This window comes from Triticum aestivum, chromosome 7A (genome assembly GCF_018294505.1).
Source record: "Triticum aestivum cultivar Chinese Spring chromosome 7A, IWGSC CS RefSeq v2.1, whole genome shotgun sequence".
In the NCBI taxonomy this organism is placed as follows: Eukaryota; Viridiplantae; Streptophyta; class Magnoliopsida; order Poales; family Poaceae; genus Triticum; species Triticum aestivum.
This window is the reverse complement of record NC_057812.1, coordinates 636,785,884-636,803,652: the sequence shown is the minus strand read 5'-3', so window position 1 is coordinate 636,803,652 and position 17,769 is coordinate 636,785,884. Positions and strand designations below refer to the sequence as shown.

At 48.3% G+C, this 17,769-nt stretch overlaps 3 protein-coding genes and 1 pseudogene across 9 annotated transcripts; 1 reads left to right on the top strand and 3 right to left on the bottom strand.

The window, feature by feature from the left end:
* Positions 1-3,428: 3,428 nt before the first annotated feature.
* On the top strand, positions 3,429-4,218 carry LOC123148841 (histone H2A). 2 transcript variants are annotated; one of them, XM_044568356.1, is made up of 2 exons: positions 3,429-3,815; positions 3,852-4,218. In XM_044568356.1, the coding sequence occupies exons 1-2, from the start codon at positions 3,526-3,528 to the stop codon at positions 3,994-3,996; spliced, it is 435 nt and encodes a 144-aa protein (XP_044424291.1). In that variant the 5' UTR covers positions 3,429-3,525; the 3' UTR covers positions 3,997-4,218. The 2 variants fall into 2 exon arrangements, with proteins under 2 accessions (XP_044424291.1, XP_044424290.1); XM_044568355.1 differs by having other exon boundaries at positions 3,430-4,218.
* Positions 4,219-5,566: 1,348 nt separating this feature from the next.
* On the bottom strand, positions 5,567-7,227 carry LOC123153615 (desiccation-related protein PCC13-62-like; annotated as a pseudogene). Its single transcript, XR_006476546.1, has 3 exons — positions 6,540-7,227; positions 6,191-6,416; positions 5,567-6,092 (listed from the first exon to the last, which is right to left on the bottom strand). The product of XR_006476546.1 is annotated as a desiccation-related protein PCC13-62-like (transcript).
* Positions 7,216-11,556, bottom strand: LOC123148840 (pentatricopeptide repeat-containing protein At2g01390). 5 transcript variants are annotated; one of them, XR_006474187.1, is made up of 5 exons: positions 10,845-11,556; positions 9,123-10,563; positions 8,357-8,407; positions 8,151-8,278; positions 7,216-8,037 (listed from the first exon to the last, which is right to left on the bottom strand). XR_006474187.1 is itself a non-coding variant. In XM_044568354.1 (2 exons), exons 1-2 carry the CDS (start codon positions 11,512-11,514, stop codon positions 9,581-9,583), a joined length of 1,653 nt encoding a protein of 550 aa, XP_044424289.1. In that variant the 5' UTR covers positions 11,515-11,556; the 3' UTR covers positions 8,465-9,580. The 5 variants fall into 5 exon arrangements, 1 of the variants encoding a protein (XP_044424289.1); XR_006474189.1 differs by having other exon boundaries at positions 8,242-8,278; XR_006474190.1 differs by lacking the exon at positions 8,357-8,407.
* A 2,466-nt stretch (positions 11,557-14,022) lies between these two features.
* On the bottom strand, positions 14,023-15,089 carry LOC123154071 (protein DMP2). Its single transcript, XM_044572872.1, has one exon. It carries the CDS (start codon positions 14,867-14,869, stop codon positions 14,288-14,290), a length of 582 nt encoding a protein of 193 aa, XP_044428807.1. The 5' UTR covers positions 14,870-15,089; the 3' UTR covers positions 14,023-14,287.
* Positions 15,090-17,769: the final 2,680 nt, after the last annotated feature.

Sequence of the window (17,769 nt, the reverse complement as noted above, 5' to 3'; positions counted from 1 at the left end):
TTTCTATTTTATTTATTTTAGTTAGCAAAACAGCTTTGCAAAAATATAACCCCTACTCCTAAATTAGCATAATAACATAGGCCACCTACTCCAAAAAGTTTGGTGATTATATAAACTAGATTAATTGTTTAGTATTTAAAAGCATTTAAATAATTGTTTTGCTGCTGTTTTACTTACTATAGCGCATTTAAATACTTTACAAAAATGTGGTTTCTTCACCAATATTTAATATGAATTATTTGGCTCGCTCCGAACATTTTAGTTTTAATATTTGAAAACTTTTATTGTTTGCTTGATTTTAAATTTAATTCGAACCTTTTTCGAACTAACACGAGATTAGCAACAGTAATCGAGGTGACATGGCATCATTAGCAGAGGTTCACTGTAGCCTAATTATTCGGGCATCACAGCCGGGCAATGTGCGAGCAGTGTCTGGGCGGTCCGTTGGGACGTTTGAGGAGTCCGACTGTAGATGCTCTCACACTGGCTTTGCCTAAATTCTGCTCTGGTTATCTGTTACATAGATGAATTCAGATTGTTTTGTCCCCAATAGATTTTGGGCACATCCCTATGGGTTCTTATTGTATTTTTGTTTTTGGTAGGGCAAAGGTGATCATCAGGGTGCCAGCTGAGCTGCCCCATTAGCACGAGCTAAATAGGTCGTTCCTGGGCCTGTAGATAGGGCACGCTAGATGGCACTGCATGAACCTTTTATCTGTTTTATTATTTATTTATATATATGGTCTAAAAACAATCCAATAGGCCAAAATGACCAAATATCCATCAGGCCGAACAACACGTGGGCCTTTGTGTGTGACGTGTCGACAGGCTAGCCTGATTAGCAAAGAGGTCATGCTTGGGCCTAAGTATGACATGACTCGTTTACTAATCAGGTCTCGATGGGCTGTGTCGTGCCCGGCACAATACATGCCTGCACTCAATGACAAAAATATGTCCAAACCGTGCGGTCCGAATGGTTGGGGGTGATTTGAGGGTTGTTTAGAGATGGCATGGGAAAAACAAACACGGTATGATTAAACCACCAACAAACACATACTCCCTCCATTTCATAATGTAGTGCTTCCTATATCCTCGTGCTTCAACTTTGACCGTAAATTTACCTAGCAAGACCGATTGCGGCGGGAGCAAAAGTTATATCAGTGAATTCGTATTTGAAAGAAGTTTTCAATTATATAATTTTTTCTCCCGCTGCAGTCGGTCTCGTTGGTTAAATTTATGATCAAAGTTAGATCTCGGTAAGCGCGGGCACACTATATTTTAGAATAAAGGGAGTACAACAATCCGTATTGGGATCAGGGAACTGGTTGTGGGCGAGTCATGCTGTAACTTGCGGCAACTAATCCGTCGGGCTCCAACGGGTCAGGCACTGTTCATGAGGTACGGTGGCTGCTCATTATTCATGTTGATCCGCCCGTTGATTCAAGATTGAACGGTTTAGAGAGGGGGATGTCATCGTACTGTTCACCAGCGACTCGCCCACATCAAGTCACCGGATCTAAGAGCATCTCCAGCAGCGCCCCCAAAAAGGCCCCTTAAGCGTTTTTTCGTCCGCCGGCGTAAAAAAATCGGCCCACTCGCGTCCTCAAGAGCTCAGTTTTCACCGGCTCGGGCCGAAATTGGCGCCAGCGGACCCAATCCGAACCCGGCGCGCTGGGGGTCGCTCAGAGGCGCCGGGCGAATCGTTTTTGGCGCGAAGAGCCGCGGGCCCGCCGCGTCAGCGACTCTACTCTCTTCTCGCCCCTTCATCGTCCTCATCGCCTCGTTTTCCGCAGCGAATCAATGCCAAAGCTGCCGCGCGCTGCTGCGCCGGTCAGCCTTCATTGATGCCTCATGGGCGGCGCAGTGAAGGCTGGGCGACGCGTCCCTCGACCACCACGCAATCACGCCACGCGTAACGCGCCGGCCAAGCCTACCACGCGGCGTCTCCGCCTATAAAAGCCGACTGGAAGCGCGCCGGAGAGACTCACACTGATCATCCACCGACGACGCGCTCATTTCTCCCCCTTTCCTCCTCTCGCCGTCACCAGTTGAGAAAGCATGGCCGAGTGTTTCCCAGGCGACGGCGAACGGATTCGGGTGCCGTCATCTGCACGAGGACGAGACTCGCCTCCTTTTCGACGTCGAGTACCCGGTCCCGCCGGACATGCGGGTTCCCGGGGCGTGGAGGATCAGCGCCGCCGGCGTGCCGGTGCCCCCAGCACCCACCGGCGCGGCGCGGCGTGCGGAGATCGCACGCATCCGCTCGTCCCTGCCGCGTGCGGCGAGGGAGGGGCCCCGGTACGTCCCCGACAGCCCAATCTGGGAGCCGTACTTCCGCCGCCGACACGACGAGCAGCTCGAGGCCACCAACGGCGTCGTGCCCTCCGGCAGGTTCAACGCTGATGGCCGGCGTCGGTGGTGGGGCGTGCCCGGGCGCATGTTGAAGTCCTTCCTCGAGTACATCGAGGGCGGCAACACGCCGCGCCTCGAGTACCCCGCTCCCTCGTCCTTCTCACGCCGCCGGGGAAGCTTCTAGACGCCGAGGCGCATGGAGACCGGGGTGTCCTCCTCCTCGTCCGGCGGCTCTCCCTGCCTCCACCTCCGCCCCGTCAAGCCGGAGCCCCAGGACACGCCTGTCAGCGCGCGTACCCGCAGCTCCGGCACCCTCGTCGAGCCCAAGGTGGAGCCCAGCCTCCCCCCGGAGTACGAGGAGATAGCCCGGCGCGACTTGTCCGACAAGGACGCCATGCGGTGGTCGCGCGACGACTACCTGCGCGAGGAGATGGTCCGGCAGCGCCGGGCCCTGGAGGAGATCGTCGCCCGCAAACGTGGGCGTGAGGACGAGGACGGTGTCGTCGTCCTCGATAGCGACGACGACGACGCCCCCGGACCGTCCAACCCGCCGCGCCAACCGGGGGAGGGATGCAGCAGGGACGACAGAGGCGTAGGCGGGGGCGACGACGACGACGAAGACAACGACGACAACGGTGACTACACGCGGTTCTACAGCCTCCTCGGCATGTAGAATCGCGTGGGCGGGCGGCGAGGCGGGCGGCGAGGGAGACGGCGGGGGTAGCCCGCGGTAGTTTTTTTTTAAATATGTTTAAATTTGAACGAACTCGCTCGTGTTTGCGCAGAATTTGAACATTTTAAAACCCGTGGGGGCTGCGACTGGGGGCATCACGCCCCCAATGCGCGGTTTAGCGCCGTTGCGTCCTCGGGGGGCGATTTTTTGCCCTTCCTGTGGGGCAGACGGCTGGAGATGCCCTGAGTCCCTACGATCCATATCTTTATCCCGCAAAAAAAATTCCATATCTTTACGCAGAGGACATCGCAGCCGTTCGTTTCCCTCACGATCCAACCGTGGAATACCCGAGCACGCGGATCGACGGGCCCACCACCGTCCCCATAAATACCCAGCCTCTCCACCTCTTTTCCCCAGCAGCGACGAACACCTCCGCGAAATCCCAAACTACCAACCCGATCCCTCCTCCCCCTCGTCCCGACGAGCACCAGCGGCCGGCCATGGACGCCTCAGCCACCGGAGCCGGAGCGAAGGCGAAGAAGGGCGCGGCGGGGCGCAAGGCCGGCGGCCCCAGGAAGAAGTCGGTGGCGCGGTCCGTCAAGGCCGGGCTCCAGTTCCCCGTCGGCCGCATCGGCCGGTACCTCAAGAACGGCCGGTACGCGAAGCGCGTCGGCACGGGCGCCCCAGTCTACCTCGCGGCCGTCCTCGAGTACCTGGCCGCGGAGCTGCTGGAGCTCGCCGGGAACGCCGCCAAGGACAACAAGAAGTCCCGCATCGTGCCCAGGCACCTGCTGCTGGCCGTGAGGAACGACCAGGAGCTCGGCAGGCTGCTGGCCGGCGTGACCATCGCGCACGGCGGCGTGCTGCCCAACATCAACCCGGTGCTGCTCCCCAAGAAGACGGCGGAGAAGGAGCCCAAGTCGCCCAAGAAGGCCGCCAAGTCCCCCAAGAAGGCCGACAAGAAGGCCTAGAGAGAGGCGCGCATCGATTAGCTTGCCGTGCTTTGTAGAACTAATGGTTTCGATGTAGATCTGTGCTGCCAAGAAAGAACAATTCAGAAAACCTCTATTCGATTGGTTTAGCCGCTCTAGTGCTCTGTAGTAACAGTGATTGCTGTGCCGATGTAGATCTGTGCTGCGAAGAGGAAAATGCCAGAAATCTCTCTGATTTGAGCAAATTGTTCGTTTTTCTTCTGTTGTTGGTGTTGTGATGTTAACATAGGTGCGGTGGGGAAAACTCAGATCTGTTCGAATTTGTCAACATTTCTTTCTTGTGGTACTGAGCGGAGTTCGCCTTAGTGGAGTTCTCCTTGGAAGTTTCAGCGATGCCCAAGATGAAGTAAGCCAAAATTAGTTGAGATCATGTAATCGGTTGGAGCCAGCCATGATTCTCTGTAACGGTGGATGATGACAGTACCATCAGCAATGCTAGAGCTTGGTCCCAAGCTGAAAAGAAAAGAACTAGGACACCCCCAGGAACCATCAAATAAACAGAGTTATTTACTGTTCTCCCATGCTTTCTTCTAGCTTTATGGGCATCTTCAATCGTCCGGACACCACCCAGTGGCGGAGCTTCATGGGGCCCAACCTGGCCCATGGCCCCCCAGCTCAAACAAATTATGTGCAAACTGGACGATACTTGTTAAATTTCGAAATATTTTACCTACTACTCCCTCCGTTCTGATTTACTTGTCAATGGTTTTAGTTCAAATTTGAACTAAATCCACGACGAGTAAATCGGAACGGAGGGAGTACTAGATTACTCAGTACAAAGTGTGTGTGTGTGTGTGTGTGTTGAGCTAGCTATGGATGTATTATTACCTTCGCAATTCCAGATTCCCAGCTCTTGGTGACCTCCATAGTACTCCAATGATGCGCTTTCACCCTTTCAGGGTGATGCTTTGGTTATCTGTTTTGGCAGGGTGATGTTGGCTGTGGCTGGAGAGGAAGGCAGAGATCAAGCAGCTCTAGATCTTTGCTACGGAGTAGTCGTTTACCTGGAACTTGTTCCTTTCTCATGTCAACCTACCTCTTGGGTGTCTGGTTTCAGTTTTGTACTATGGAAGCTAAGACTTGATGTCACTTGGCGTAATTTCTTCTCAACATGATTTGAGTTTAATCTGTTTTGAATGGTTGATGTATGCTGCAAATTCTCTAGACTTGCCTCCTTATATAAACGCTCTTATATTAATTTACAGAGGAGCCCTAATTTTACTACTACCTCTCTACCATAACACATCGAACTGCTAAAACGGCATATATTATGGTACGGACGGAGGGAGTAGTACAATGTACGCAGAACATGCAAGCTCTTCATGAGTATCAACTGTCGATCAAACTGTCCAGACTTCCTGATCTTGCTATTCTTAGTTTTGCAAAGCATGTACTCGAGCAAAATCCGTAGCATATAAATGTACGTTCTGCCGCAAATTCGTAGACGTGTAAGTCGATTTCTTACACTGCAACTTCTGTTTTGCCATTCAATTCCGTACAACACATTGTGCAGCCTGCGCAATGCGGGTTCAATTTCTAAGGCCTCAGATGCCGCACAAACATCGTCCATCTTATTCCATCAAGCATGCCATCCACACACTATTTACATTATTATTCATTCAGGCCGATGATTGACGCTGCAATCACTCATACGGGCCTACTTAATTTGCTGGCACCCTGTTACCCCCAGCTGCAAACGGCTTGCGAAGAAACTCCCGTGCTATCTTCCCGTTCGCGCCCTCCGGGAAGAAGCCGCCGGGCACGTGCTCGTCGCCGGAGAGGTACAGGATGCGGAGCAGCTCCGCCGGCGTGCGGGCGTAGGAGAGCGAGTCCCTGTCGGCGGAGAGCACGTTGGTGCAGATCCTCCCCTCCGCGCCAAGCTCGGGCGGCACGGTGAGCCCCTCGTCCTTCACCCCGCACTTCGCCAGCTGGTTCCTCGCCGCGGAGATGCGGTCGGTGAACTCCGCCACCGTGATCCCCTTGTAGGGCGGCACCGTCTCGCTCCTCCGCTCGAAGAGCAGCGCGCGGAAGACCGCGTCCTGCCCCGCCTCCACGCCTAGCAACCCTGCAAGAAGCTGCAACAGATACAGTGGCATCAACTCAACTTGTGTGTAACTTGCAGGTTTCAATGTCCATATGCATGGACACGATGTTGGATGGTGGATTTGGTTACGTGTTTAGTCGCGTAGCCGTCGATGATGGGGTTGGTGCCGGTGTAGCCGTTGATGCCCAGGTAGGGGATCACGTAGCACGCCATCAGGAAGTTGCGGCTGTCCATATAGGGGTCGAAAGGAGGATCCAAATGGTAACCAAATGCTTGGTCCATCACCCTTGCAAAGTTGCTGGCGCTCAGGTCTATCTTCGGCCTAGGGAACCCACCAACTGTGTTCTGGATAGCCCTGCAACGAAAATAAACCGGAAGCACATGGATTTTCAGCACCAACTTGCTTCTATCCAGTCCAAGTGTGTTGCAATTCGAAATGGTGAAGGGGAGCAATTCGTTGAATGGATCTTGCACACACCTGATGTGGCCGACTTCTTGAAGGCCAAACTCCGCGGTGATGCGCCATGTCACCTCGTCAAGGTTGGCCTTCATGGCGCCCACCGGAGGCGGCCCTCCCAACGTCAGGTTCGGCGCGATCTGGTCGAGCCCTACACCGAACGCTGCGTGGAGGAAGAACTCGGCCTCGGTGTACTCCAGGTTCAGCGCGAACTGCATCGGGTCGATGTCGTACGGGAACACCGGGACCGGAACGTGCGGAGCCGGTGGCTGGCACCGAGGTCCGCCGCAGTCCGAGATTTCCACCGCCACCGCTGACGCCTTGGCTGGAGGGCAGGTAGGGTCGACCGCATGGCCGGATGATGCCCTGCATGAACAGGCCAGGAGGAACAAGAGCAGGAGAGGGGCGTAGGTGTGAGATGATGCCGTTGCCATCTTCACAAAATGTTTAAGCATCCGAGGACGCTGGACTGAAGGTGCATGGTGTCATCTCTGCTGAACTTATAGCGGATCAGCGTAGCATAGCCAACAATCTGGAAGCTGCCCTTCTGAAGCAATCCGCTAACTAACGTTCTCTGGCGGTGATTGCTGCCTGAGCTTACCTCCTTCAGCGAGGTGACGTTGTCTGCGAGAAATTTAGATCGCTGACGCTTGGAGGTATCTGGAAATAGATTACTTGTAGAAGCCAAGAAGTGAGGCTCGCAGACAGATCACCTTTCTTCAGAGCCAGTTCAGGTGCTTCACTTCAATTTAGATTGCAATGGTGCATCGTCTCAATTTTCTTCAGCCTATATCTGTGCCACCCATGGAAATCTGCCAAGTGTAACTTCCAAATTCAGAGAAACCCTGGAAAACTCCAGGCCACAGATGCTATTTCAGGGTGAGAGGTGAGTATCTGTGGGTCACTCCGTCAAAATTTCTTCACTGATGTGACATGTTGATACACGGCAGTTATTGTGGTTGTTGTCAGGGTGTCCAGAGAATTCAAGCCTTTCCCTGTTCGTAGTTTCCCATGGGGAACGCCTTTCCTTTGTTGGAAATCTTCAGGTAACCACGTCTGTAATTGCAACCACATGCACCAGCTACCCTCATTGACCGGAATAAATCACGCATGGCATAATACTGACCAGCTGATTTTATATTGTGGTTAAGCTTCGAGCTGAGGCGGTGCCTAAACTGCCACATTTCCTTTTTTCCATTGGGGAAGAGCAAATGCTTGTACGGTTCATCTTGCTTTAGAGTGGTCTTGCGAGGTGGTAGAAGGGAGCGGTTAGCGAAAGCGAGCTTAATTATCTCACACCTCCAAGTCTAAATTAATCACCGCCACTCAAGCTGCAGGCGTGCTTAAAATAGGCGACTTGGATGACAGTGGGATGAAGAAATGAAAGAGATGGGGTGCTCCAGGTGATCATCTCTTAGCACGCAACATCCCCTCCACCGTCAGCTCTAATGAATTTCTACTCATTGCCATGAAGATCTTTTGCAGGCAACTCCTGTGCTGGAGGTTGCATAGTGAAATCCTACAAAAAAGAAGTTATAGGCAAGTTAGAAGAAGAGTTGATGATTCGGTTCACTCCATGAAACCAAGTAAACTCAAAATTCAATCTGGAAAGCGTAGAGAAGCAGCACAGACCACCAGAGGAAACACTTTCTCAGCTGCGAGCTTGTGTCACTTGCAGTTAACGATTTGCAAAAATAATTCGTTGGCTGTTTGTTTGCAGTACCTAATTCAGCAGGTAGATACGGATCCTTGAGCTCTTGCTGAAAAGAGAAGCAAGCTAAAGTTACTCTCTTGGATGCTGAACAACTTGCACATGGCACATGGTGAATATGAATTACCAGGTTAAGTGGTTGCAGGGCCATCTGCGCATAAACACACATGATTGTTTCCTGGAACCGAGAAAATATGTAAAAGCTTTTCCTGTTTTTCATACACATATAAGGATATACTTTCACTTTATGACTCTTTCTTTCCTACTAGATTATACACTAATTATGTATACTGCAATCTCAATTCTGAAATATGTGTTACTGCAAATGGTGAAGCGTGTCTACCCATCTAGTCATGAAGGGATGCATTGGTGAGACGGGTCGGTAAAGGGAGAGGTCGCCTGGTTCAGCGGTTTTGTATCTGATTGTTTTACCATTGGTGAGCCAGTGCTGAGAGCTCAGATCTTCCACCCTGCTTAAAGTTGAAGGGAGAGAAAATACAACAACAACAAAGCCTTTTTGTCCCAAGCAAATTGGGGTAGGTTGTGTCCTCTGCTATGCATTCATCTGTACTTGATTGCTTTGAATGGTAGCAGTTTAGAACTATATGAACATTGCACCAACCACAAAAAGGAAGTGTTAAAGTTGCAGGACATCGTCCAAAATTTTCACGATAACTCATATTTACACTTCTCAAATTTTGACAGAGAATCAGCCAAAAATAATTGTTACAAACAAGAAAAAAAAGGAAGCGCACCATATATGTCGACAGTTATTTTTGATCTGAACAGAAGACTAAGATAGAAAATTCAAGCAACACACGGGGAAAGGGCTCCATACCTACTAGATTACTTCGCACAAAGTGTGTGTTTTGAGCTAGCTATGGATGTATTACCTTAAATTTTAACAAGCTATCCAACAATTAAGTTGCTCCTTTGCACTTCCAGACTTCCAGCTGCTTCGTGACCTCCATAGTACTCCAATGATGCGCTCTCACCCTTTCACGGTTCAGCTCTAATGGATTTTCTCCCTTTACATCAGCAGTCGTCACTAACATAAAGAGTTAGCTTATACATTCTAGGTTCCAAATTCAGCAATCCTTTCATGAGACTCTTTCGATTTAGTTTCACCATCCCTTGGTTCTTGTAACCATGTAGAGATCAACCAGTTTTATTTTCTTTTACCATGCCATGGAAAAGTAATCACATGTTTGCTGTGTAATAACTTTGTGTCAAAGCAAATATCAGGAGATCCATTTATACACCTTCAATCTGTGAAAAAATGAAGCTGGGTGGGTAGAGCTAAGGAAATCCCCAAGTATAGAACATCACCCAACAAACAATCTTCTTTCTTCTAACCATGAAAGCCACAAAATAAATGGTCACATAAGCTATCTTCAGGGGAATGCTTGTCACGGTACTGACGATGCCATTGCATCTCCATTCTTTCTCTTCGGTAACGGTCAGAGTCCTGTTTCCGCCCAGCCTTTTGTAAGCCATATATCAGAACTTCATATGTACCCGCAGAAGCAGATATCTCATTAGTTATCATCTGTGTGAATAGTTCAAGAGCCTTATCAACTTCGCCAGCTTGAAAATAGGCATTCATAAGGGCAGTGTAGGTAATCACATTCTGCTCTGCAGGTGATAACCCAAAGATATGTGCCGCGTATGAAGAATGCCCAGCAGAACCCAGTCTGAGTATTAAGACAGATAACAGATATGCTCCAAGATTGCAGCCATGTTTAACCAATCTTTCAACAATCTTAGACACCAAATCAAACGAATTATTTCTGATGTACTGACCAAGAAGGCAACTATATGCAGATCTGTCAAGTTCACTGCCTACTCTTAGGCTATAGTACAGAACTGTGAGTCCACATGATGGTCTGCAGTTTGCGCAGCTGGCCTGAATAATATCAGATATTATATGCGATTCCAACTTCACATTCCTCGTGGTCAATTCATTTACCATCTGTTCGATAGCAGACCAGTTTCTAGAAGCCAAAAGGTATATAATCGTACTTCTGTAAGTAATGTAGCTTCGATGAGAAAATGTTGGGTCATATTCCATTCCTTCGGATGCAAGATGAGGATTCACTTCCCAAAGAAGATTAGGGCTCTCACCACTAGCTTTTAGAGCTTCTAGTGCTTCCAAAAAGACAGGCCTACGGAGAACAATGCCTTTCTCCTTCATGTGCTGAAGAATGAAGGTCATCACTGACGTCTCACCAGCGCTGGCACACTTCTTGACTAGAATATTGCAGAGTGGCTTGTCTGGTTCTACGCCTGCATCTTGCATGTCACTCATAATTTGTAGAGTAGCTTGGAATTTTCCTGATGACAACCAGAATCATGTCAGTATACGATATGATGGTCCAAGGATTACGTCTTGCGGTTGCAGTGCAAATGAACATGAAAAATCATATTAACAAAGTTGAAGAAACCGGACAAAAATGTCGAGGCGAACAACTATCACTTATGCAGTGTACATGAACATGAAAAATCATATCAATGGACGAGCCGTCCGTTCACGCATTCCATCGAACAGCTAGCCACGTCGTGAGTGCACAGGTAAGCAAGAAAACGCCTAATGGGCATTTCGTCGAGCACCTGACCTGCGTCAGCGAGATGCTCGATGAGCACGGTGTAGGTGGTGCAGCTGGGCCGCAGCCCCTCGGCCACCATCTCCTCGAACACCCTCCTGCCCTCGGCGGCCCTCCCGGCGTGGAAGAGGATCTTGACGCAGGCCGTGTAGCTGACGAGCGTGGGGCGGCACTTCCCCCTGCGGGAGCGCATCTCCTCCCACACCCGCATCGCGGCGTCCACGTCCCCGGCGCGCGCCAGCCAGTGCATGACGGTGGTGAACGTGGCGGCGTCGGGGTCGACCCCGGCGCGGAGCATCTCGGCGAGCAGGCGGAGCATGGCGGGGACCCGGCCGGCCTCGCCGAGGAGGTGGAGCATGGAGGTGTAGGTGTAGCGGTCGTGGCGGAAGGCGGCCCCGGGTGTGGGGGAGGAGGCGGCGAGGCGGAAGAAGAGGAAGGCCTTCTGGAGGGGCGGGTGGGTCTTGAGGACGCGCGCCACGACGTGCGAGTCCCAGACGAGGCCCGGGAGGGAGAGGAGGAGCGGGCGCGCCGCCGACCAGGGGTGGTCGCGGAGTATGTTGGTCACGCGGCGGACGACGTCGCGGGTGTACGTCGGGGCGGAGGGCTCGGCGGCGGGTTTGGGGCGGGGCGGAGGGCGGCGGCGGGGCTTGGCCGGGAGGAAGTGGCGCTGGCGGCGGAGCATTTTCGGCGGCGGCGAGGCTGCTGAGAATGCGACGGGGAACTGTTTTTCTTTTTCTGGGGTACGGGGAACAGCTATGCCCCGTTGTAACGGGGAACTACTTTGGAGACAAATCCTTTTTTTTAGTATAATATAATTTTTAACTATTTTTTCGAAAACTGTCGATTTATTCATCTCTAATCGGCAATAAAATAAACACCAAAAATTACATCCAGGTTTATAAATCACCTAGCGACTACTATAAGCACTGAAACGAGCTGAAGGCGCGCCACCGTCATCGCCTCTCCCTCGTCGGAACCGGGCACAACTTGTTGTAGTAGACAGTCGAGAAATCGTCGTGCTAAAGCCCTATAGAACCAACACATTAGAATATCAACGCCGCCGATGAAGAGAAGCTTAGATCGGAATGATCCAACCTGAAGACACATGAACAAAGACGAACAAAGACCGGATCCGAGCGAATCCACCGAAGACAACCACCGATTGAATCCTTCGAGATTCGCCGAAGACACACCTCCACACGCCCTTCGACGATGCTATACACACCATCAGGACGAGGGCTAAACGGAGAGAACCTTATTTCATCTTCAAGAAGCCGCCGTTGTCTCGTCTTTTTGAGGACACAAACCCTAACAGAACTTAAGGAAGCACCTGAAAATGGAGCCCTCCCAAGTAGTTCCTCATGAATAATACTCCCCCGTTCCAAATTACTCGTGTAATTTGGAACGGAGTAGTACTCCCTTAGTTTAGAAATACTTGTCGGGAAAATGATTAACAATGGGTCTATCTAGAACTAAAATACGTGTAGATACATTCATTTATCCAATAAGTATTTCTGGACGGAGTGAGTAAGTAATATATAAAAATATACACAAACAAAAAACACAGAGATATAATTTCATTATAGCATGTGCTACTATCAGTAGATACTCTTGACATTATACACACACCGCTAGTAAAACTGTAGTCTTTCATGAATTAGTTTCATAGTGTCCATCTAGTATGCAAGTCAAATTGACTATAATATAAACAACCTTCCTATTCCTCTTCTATTTGTTTTCTTCCTCTTTTTTAAATATTCATATTTTTCGTATATTAATTCATGAGTTTCCTAAAATAATATGAACATTTTTTAAGCTTCACAAAGATTTTTAAAATTCATGAACATTTTTAGGTTCATGAATATTTTTAAATTTCACCAACTATTTAAATTGTGAATATTATCTGAAATCCATAAATATTTTATAACTCAATTTTTTTAAATCATGTTTTTTAATTCACAACATTTTTAGAACCCAAGATTTTTATAAAAAATACTTGAACATCTTTTAGTTTATCTAACTTTTTCAAATAAAAAATGATAGAAGGTTTTATGTGCTAGTATTGGCGGAAGATAAATACTAAGCGAACGGGCCAAGCAAGCAGCCAAGCTGAGTGAGTGCCAGTTTAATGGGCCTGCCCATGTGAGCGTTACAGTAACAATTTCATAATTTCAGCGTGGAATAGGAGCTCACAAGGGGCTCACGTAACCACAATCTGTTGTATAGAGGCCGAAACATGTAACCACAACCACACATCAAACAACTCAACTCAACTAAATCTAAGGCAAATGTGAATGAAACCTGCAACTAAAATAGTGCAAATGACTTGGTTGTATATTTATAATCCATTTAAAACTGACATGGTTATCTATTTAATATTTTCCCGCTGTTTCCTTCCTTTTCTTTTCCCATTTGCTATTTTTTCTTTTATTATTTTTGTTTTTAAAATACTTTTATTTTCCATATATTAATTGTATTTTTTGTAAAAAACTTGAACATTTTTTAAACTTAAAAAATCATGAAAAATTTTAAGTTCATGAATATTTTTAAAGTACAATAATAATTTTCAATTTGAAATTCACGAATATTTTAAAATACCATATTTTTATAAAAAATATCATATTTTTCCAGTTCACGACATTTTTAAAACCCAAGATTTTTTTAAAAAATCCTTGAACATCTTTTAATTTAATGAACCTTTTCAAATAAAAAATGATAGTAGATTTTATGAGCTAGCGGAAAGAAAAAAAAACTAAGCGAGCAGGCGAAGCAAGGAGCCAACCTAAGCGAGTGACAGTTTTATAGGCCGGCCCAAGTGAGCATTATATTAACAATATCATAATTTCAGTGCGGAATAGAAGCTCACAAGGGGCTCACACAAGCACAATCTGTTGTATAGAAGCCAAAACATGTAAAGACATCACAACCACGCATCAAACAACTCCACTCAACTCTCAAAACAAATTTGCCTAAAAAAACTCTCAAAACAAATATTGTCTTCAACAACAACCAAACATGATATATGAATGAAAAAAGAACACCGCCACAACATAACTACTCCCTCCGTTTCGAATTACTTGTCACATGTATGGATGTACCTAGATGTATTTTAGTTCTAGATACATCCATTTCTGTGACGATAATTTGGAACGGAGGGAGTAAAACTCAAGCCAATGCAGAAAAAGAGTTATTCCCCGAAGTAAAGATCGACGTGGCGGCGAAATGCGTGTTAACCTCCAGTGCATCACAGTATATCAGTACAAGCTTTGAGAAATCAAGAACTACAAGGCGACGACACGTCACTCAAACATCAATCACACCACCACACTTTGAATTTAGTCTTTGCACCCACACGACCAAGTTGATCATGCAAACACTGCGAAGAAATTGACAAGAGTGAATCAATTCAGTTCCGGCCACGCCATGGATTAGCTCGGAAGGACTGGCAAGCAAAGCTAGTGCTTGTGCTCGAAGTCCTCGGTGGCGCGCGTGGGCTGGTAGCCGATGCCGTGGCGGTTGTTGGGGAACATCATGAAGGCGTAGCTGGCGACGCCGCCGACGACCGGCGGCAGCACGGCCATCATGGTCCTCTCGCCGGCCTCCAACGCCGGGTAGAGGCAGGACACGGTGTCCCTGTCCAGCAGCGCCAGCGTCGCGAACACGATGAGCGAGAGCGCCGCGTGCACGAAGTCGCCGGCGCGGAGGCGGTACCCGGAGAGGTCCCTGGCGGGGCCGGCGTCCGGGTCGGCGGAGAAGGTGCGCATGCCGCGGCGCGTGACGACGCCGTAGTAGACCCTGCCGTCGGAGCCGACGTAGCTGTCGGTGAAGGAGGAGAAGGCGCAGAAGGCGCCGCAGAGAGCGAGGAGCGCGCCGGAGAGCACCTTGTTGTAGGCGGCGCAGTGGCCGTTGTTGGTGACCAGCGGGCTGAGGAACTGGAACATGAACACCGTGCCGCTCGGCAGCAGCTTGATGAGGTCCGCCACCCCGCGCAGCGCCCGCTCCGCCACGCCCACGCTCCTCGCCGCCGGTGCCGCCATCAGTGGCCGCCGCGTCGTCGCGTCCTGGCTCCCTATCTTGGATTCGATGGCACTGTTGGCTCCTGCGCTCTAGACTGCACTGCTGCTCGATCTTGGTGTGGGTGGAATGAGACGCGATCGATCAGCGACGATTTATAGGCCGGCGTTGCGGACTGCTTGATCGTTGGATGACGGGTGGACGGAGTAATGGAGGCGGTTGCTTGGAAGGATTTCTTTCGGGGCGTTGGTTTGCTTGCACTCCTGGATGTTATGCTGCTGATATGATATGGACGGATCGATGGATGGACAGCGTTTTTGCGTTGCCCGCTGGACATGTTTTTGGCATGCGTGCGAAGCTCAAGGCGCGGACGGGCCGGATCGGCGGGCGGGGTGGTGAAGATTTAGTTTTAGTTTTTCCTTGCTTTGCTTTCTTTTTGTTTCTTCTTTCTTATAACAGGAATTTCTTTGCTTTGCTTCGAAGACATGCGTGAGAGGTGAGGCAGACATGCACGGGCTGGACTTAGTTTGATCCACTGGTCGGCGGTATGTGGAAAATTTTGGAGTTTTTTGTTTGTGGGTTAAGCTTACGTGATTAATTGGGTCTAATGGGATAGTCATGTGTGCATATATGAAACGGAATAAAGATGGACCGAGCTACTACCTCGGTCCTGGTTTATTGGTTCCCGTTGTATTCATAAATTTAACTAATAAAATATTCATGTATGTTAGAAAAAAATTATATCATTAAAAACTATGATCAAATATGAATCCAACGATATAATTTTTGTTGACATGTATAAATATTTTATTAGTTAAATCTTTAATCAAAATTTGGCACAAATTACAAAGTGAACCAATAAACTAGGATGGAGGTAGTACTTATGAAGTACTTTTAGCAACTCCAATTAGGACTTCCATTTGCCAGTCTTTCCTTCACTGCTAAATCAATCATAGCCCTCGTATTCGCGGGTCGTTTAGCCAACATATCTGTTACTTCCGCGGTTGAGTAAAACTTATCATCTTACGATGATGCACCCGTTTTAAGGTCGGTCGGCTCCGCGGGGTTCATGAAAAATTCATCCCACAACCGCGGAATGGAATAAAAACTACCAGAAAGTTGAGGCCAAAAAAAAGGACTCCATCGACGAGGGTAACCAAGTATGCTATCCTATATGTGCAGATTTCCTAAAAACACTAAGTAAAAAGGTAAAATACAAATCGGAGTTATGGCATTCAATCTCATATTGCAAAAAAAATCATTCATTTCTAGGAGCACAAGCAAAAATGGTTGAAAAATCTACTGTTCAAAAGAGAGTAAAACAACAACAAAAAATCCCAAGAACTACTCCAAAGTCACTTACTCGAGTGAAAATCATAGCTTTTATAGCATCTTTGTCCGCCTGAAGTCGTGTGAACCAGAAATGAATTAACAGATACAAGCAAGACCTACTCCCTCCCATCCCAAGAATTAATAATTGAAGAAAGCTATCACCAGTCGCCAACATTATAGCATAATAAAAAATGTATAAATAACACATAAATCGAGGGCTGTCCGGATACTCAGACATATATGAAATGGAATAAAGATTGACCAAGGTACTTATGAATGTAACCACAATTAACATCACTACAGTCAGACATACATGAAATGAAATAAATCGAGGGTAGGGTAGTGGAAAGAGGGGCAATGAGACTTGTCGTCGGCGGTGCCTTTGTCACCTTGGGAGAAGTAAAGGCACCATTAGGACTTACATTTGTCAGTCTTTCCTTCACTACTAAATCAATCATAGCCCTCATATTGGCGGGCCGGGTCGTTTAACCAACATCTCTGTTACTTCCGCGGTTGAGTAAAACTTATCATCTTACAATGATGCACTCGTTTTATGGTCGGTGGACTCCACGGGGTTCATGAGAAATTCATCCCACAACTCTGGGCATCTTACTCTAGGGCAGTTAGGGGTTGTTTGGATTTAGCCTGAGCTGGCCCTGCCAACCCATGGGCATGCCAAAAAATTGGCGCAGCTTTCGCCCGCCCCAATTTTGCCATCCGTTGGCGTGAAAATGAACTGGGAAAGTAGGGGTAGCCAGGGCTCGCCAAAAAAATTGCTACCAACCAAACGCCTTCCTATACACTCAGTCAAAACCAAAAAATTGGTTGGACAGGTTGGAACATCAATCCAAACAGGCCCTTAAGCCATAAGATAGAGCACGGAGCTCTGATGCCACCTGAAAGGATCAAGATGGCTCTAGAGGAGTCTGAATAGGCACAACTACACATCTTACTTTTATTATTAGAAAGCAAAGGCTATGCGAAATATAAAGATGTGCGTAAACAATTGCTATGGTGGGATAAATAACCTATACTAGATGACTCGTTCCATCCTTGGCGCAAAGACCAATTGTAGCCAATAATCGAAGCAACTTATGAACATCATATTTTATGAATGATCCACAAAGGAGCAAAAAGTAAATGCTACATAGAACTTGGCTGAACTATTTGAATCATGTTTTCCGTGAATTATCTGCAAGCGAGTATGTGTATAATGCATTTTATTTGTCGTGTCTTTACCAATGACAGACAATGATAATGGTTGCCCATGTCTTTATCTGGTGATACATAAGATGATCGTTGCCTAAGATGGGCACTCCCACTCGGAACCACATTAGGAGATGGAAACCAGACGAACCAACCAGCTGATTCACAATCCAGGGAAGAGCTCGATCAGTGGGCACGTGGAACATAGAAACCAACCAGTCAGGTGGCAGCGTGCAAAGGCCAGGTAGACATGTCAGAAGACGCCATCCGGCCAACTGTAACATGCAAAGTCTAGTAAGACATCCCAAAACACGTCATCCGGCCACACCGCAACGTCTAAAGACCGGGTAGACATACAAAAACACGCCTTCCGGCCTAGGGAACG

What these genes read in the sequence shown, in the direction of transcription:
- LOC123148840 (XM_044568354.1), bottom strand. Translation starts at nt 11,514, where the DNA reads ATGCTCCGCCGCCAGCGCCACTTCCTCCCGGCCAAGCCCCGCCGCCGC. An exon ending in CGAGCATCTCGCTGACGCAG is followed by an intron (nt 10,564 to 10,844) that starts GTCAGGTGCTCG and finishes GGTTGTCATCAG; the next exon opens with GAAAATTCCAAGCTACTCTA.
- LOC123154071 (XM_044572872.1), bottom strand. Translation starts at nt 14,869, where the DNA reads ATGGCGGCACCGGCGGCGAGGAGCGTGGGCGTGGCGGAGCGGGCGCTG.
- LOC123148841 (XM_044568355.1), top strand. Translation starts at nt 3,526, where the DNA reads ATGGACGCCTCAGCCACCGGAGCCGGAGCGAAGGCGAAGAAGGGCGCG.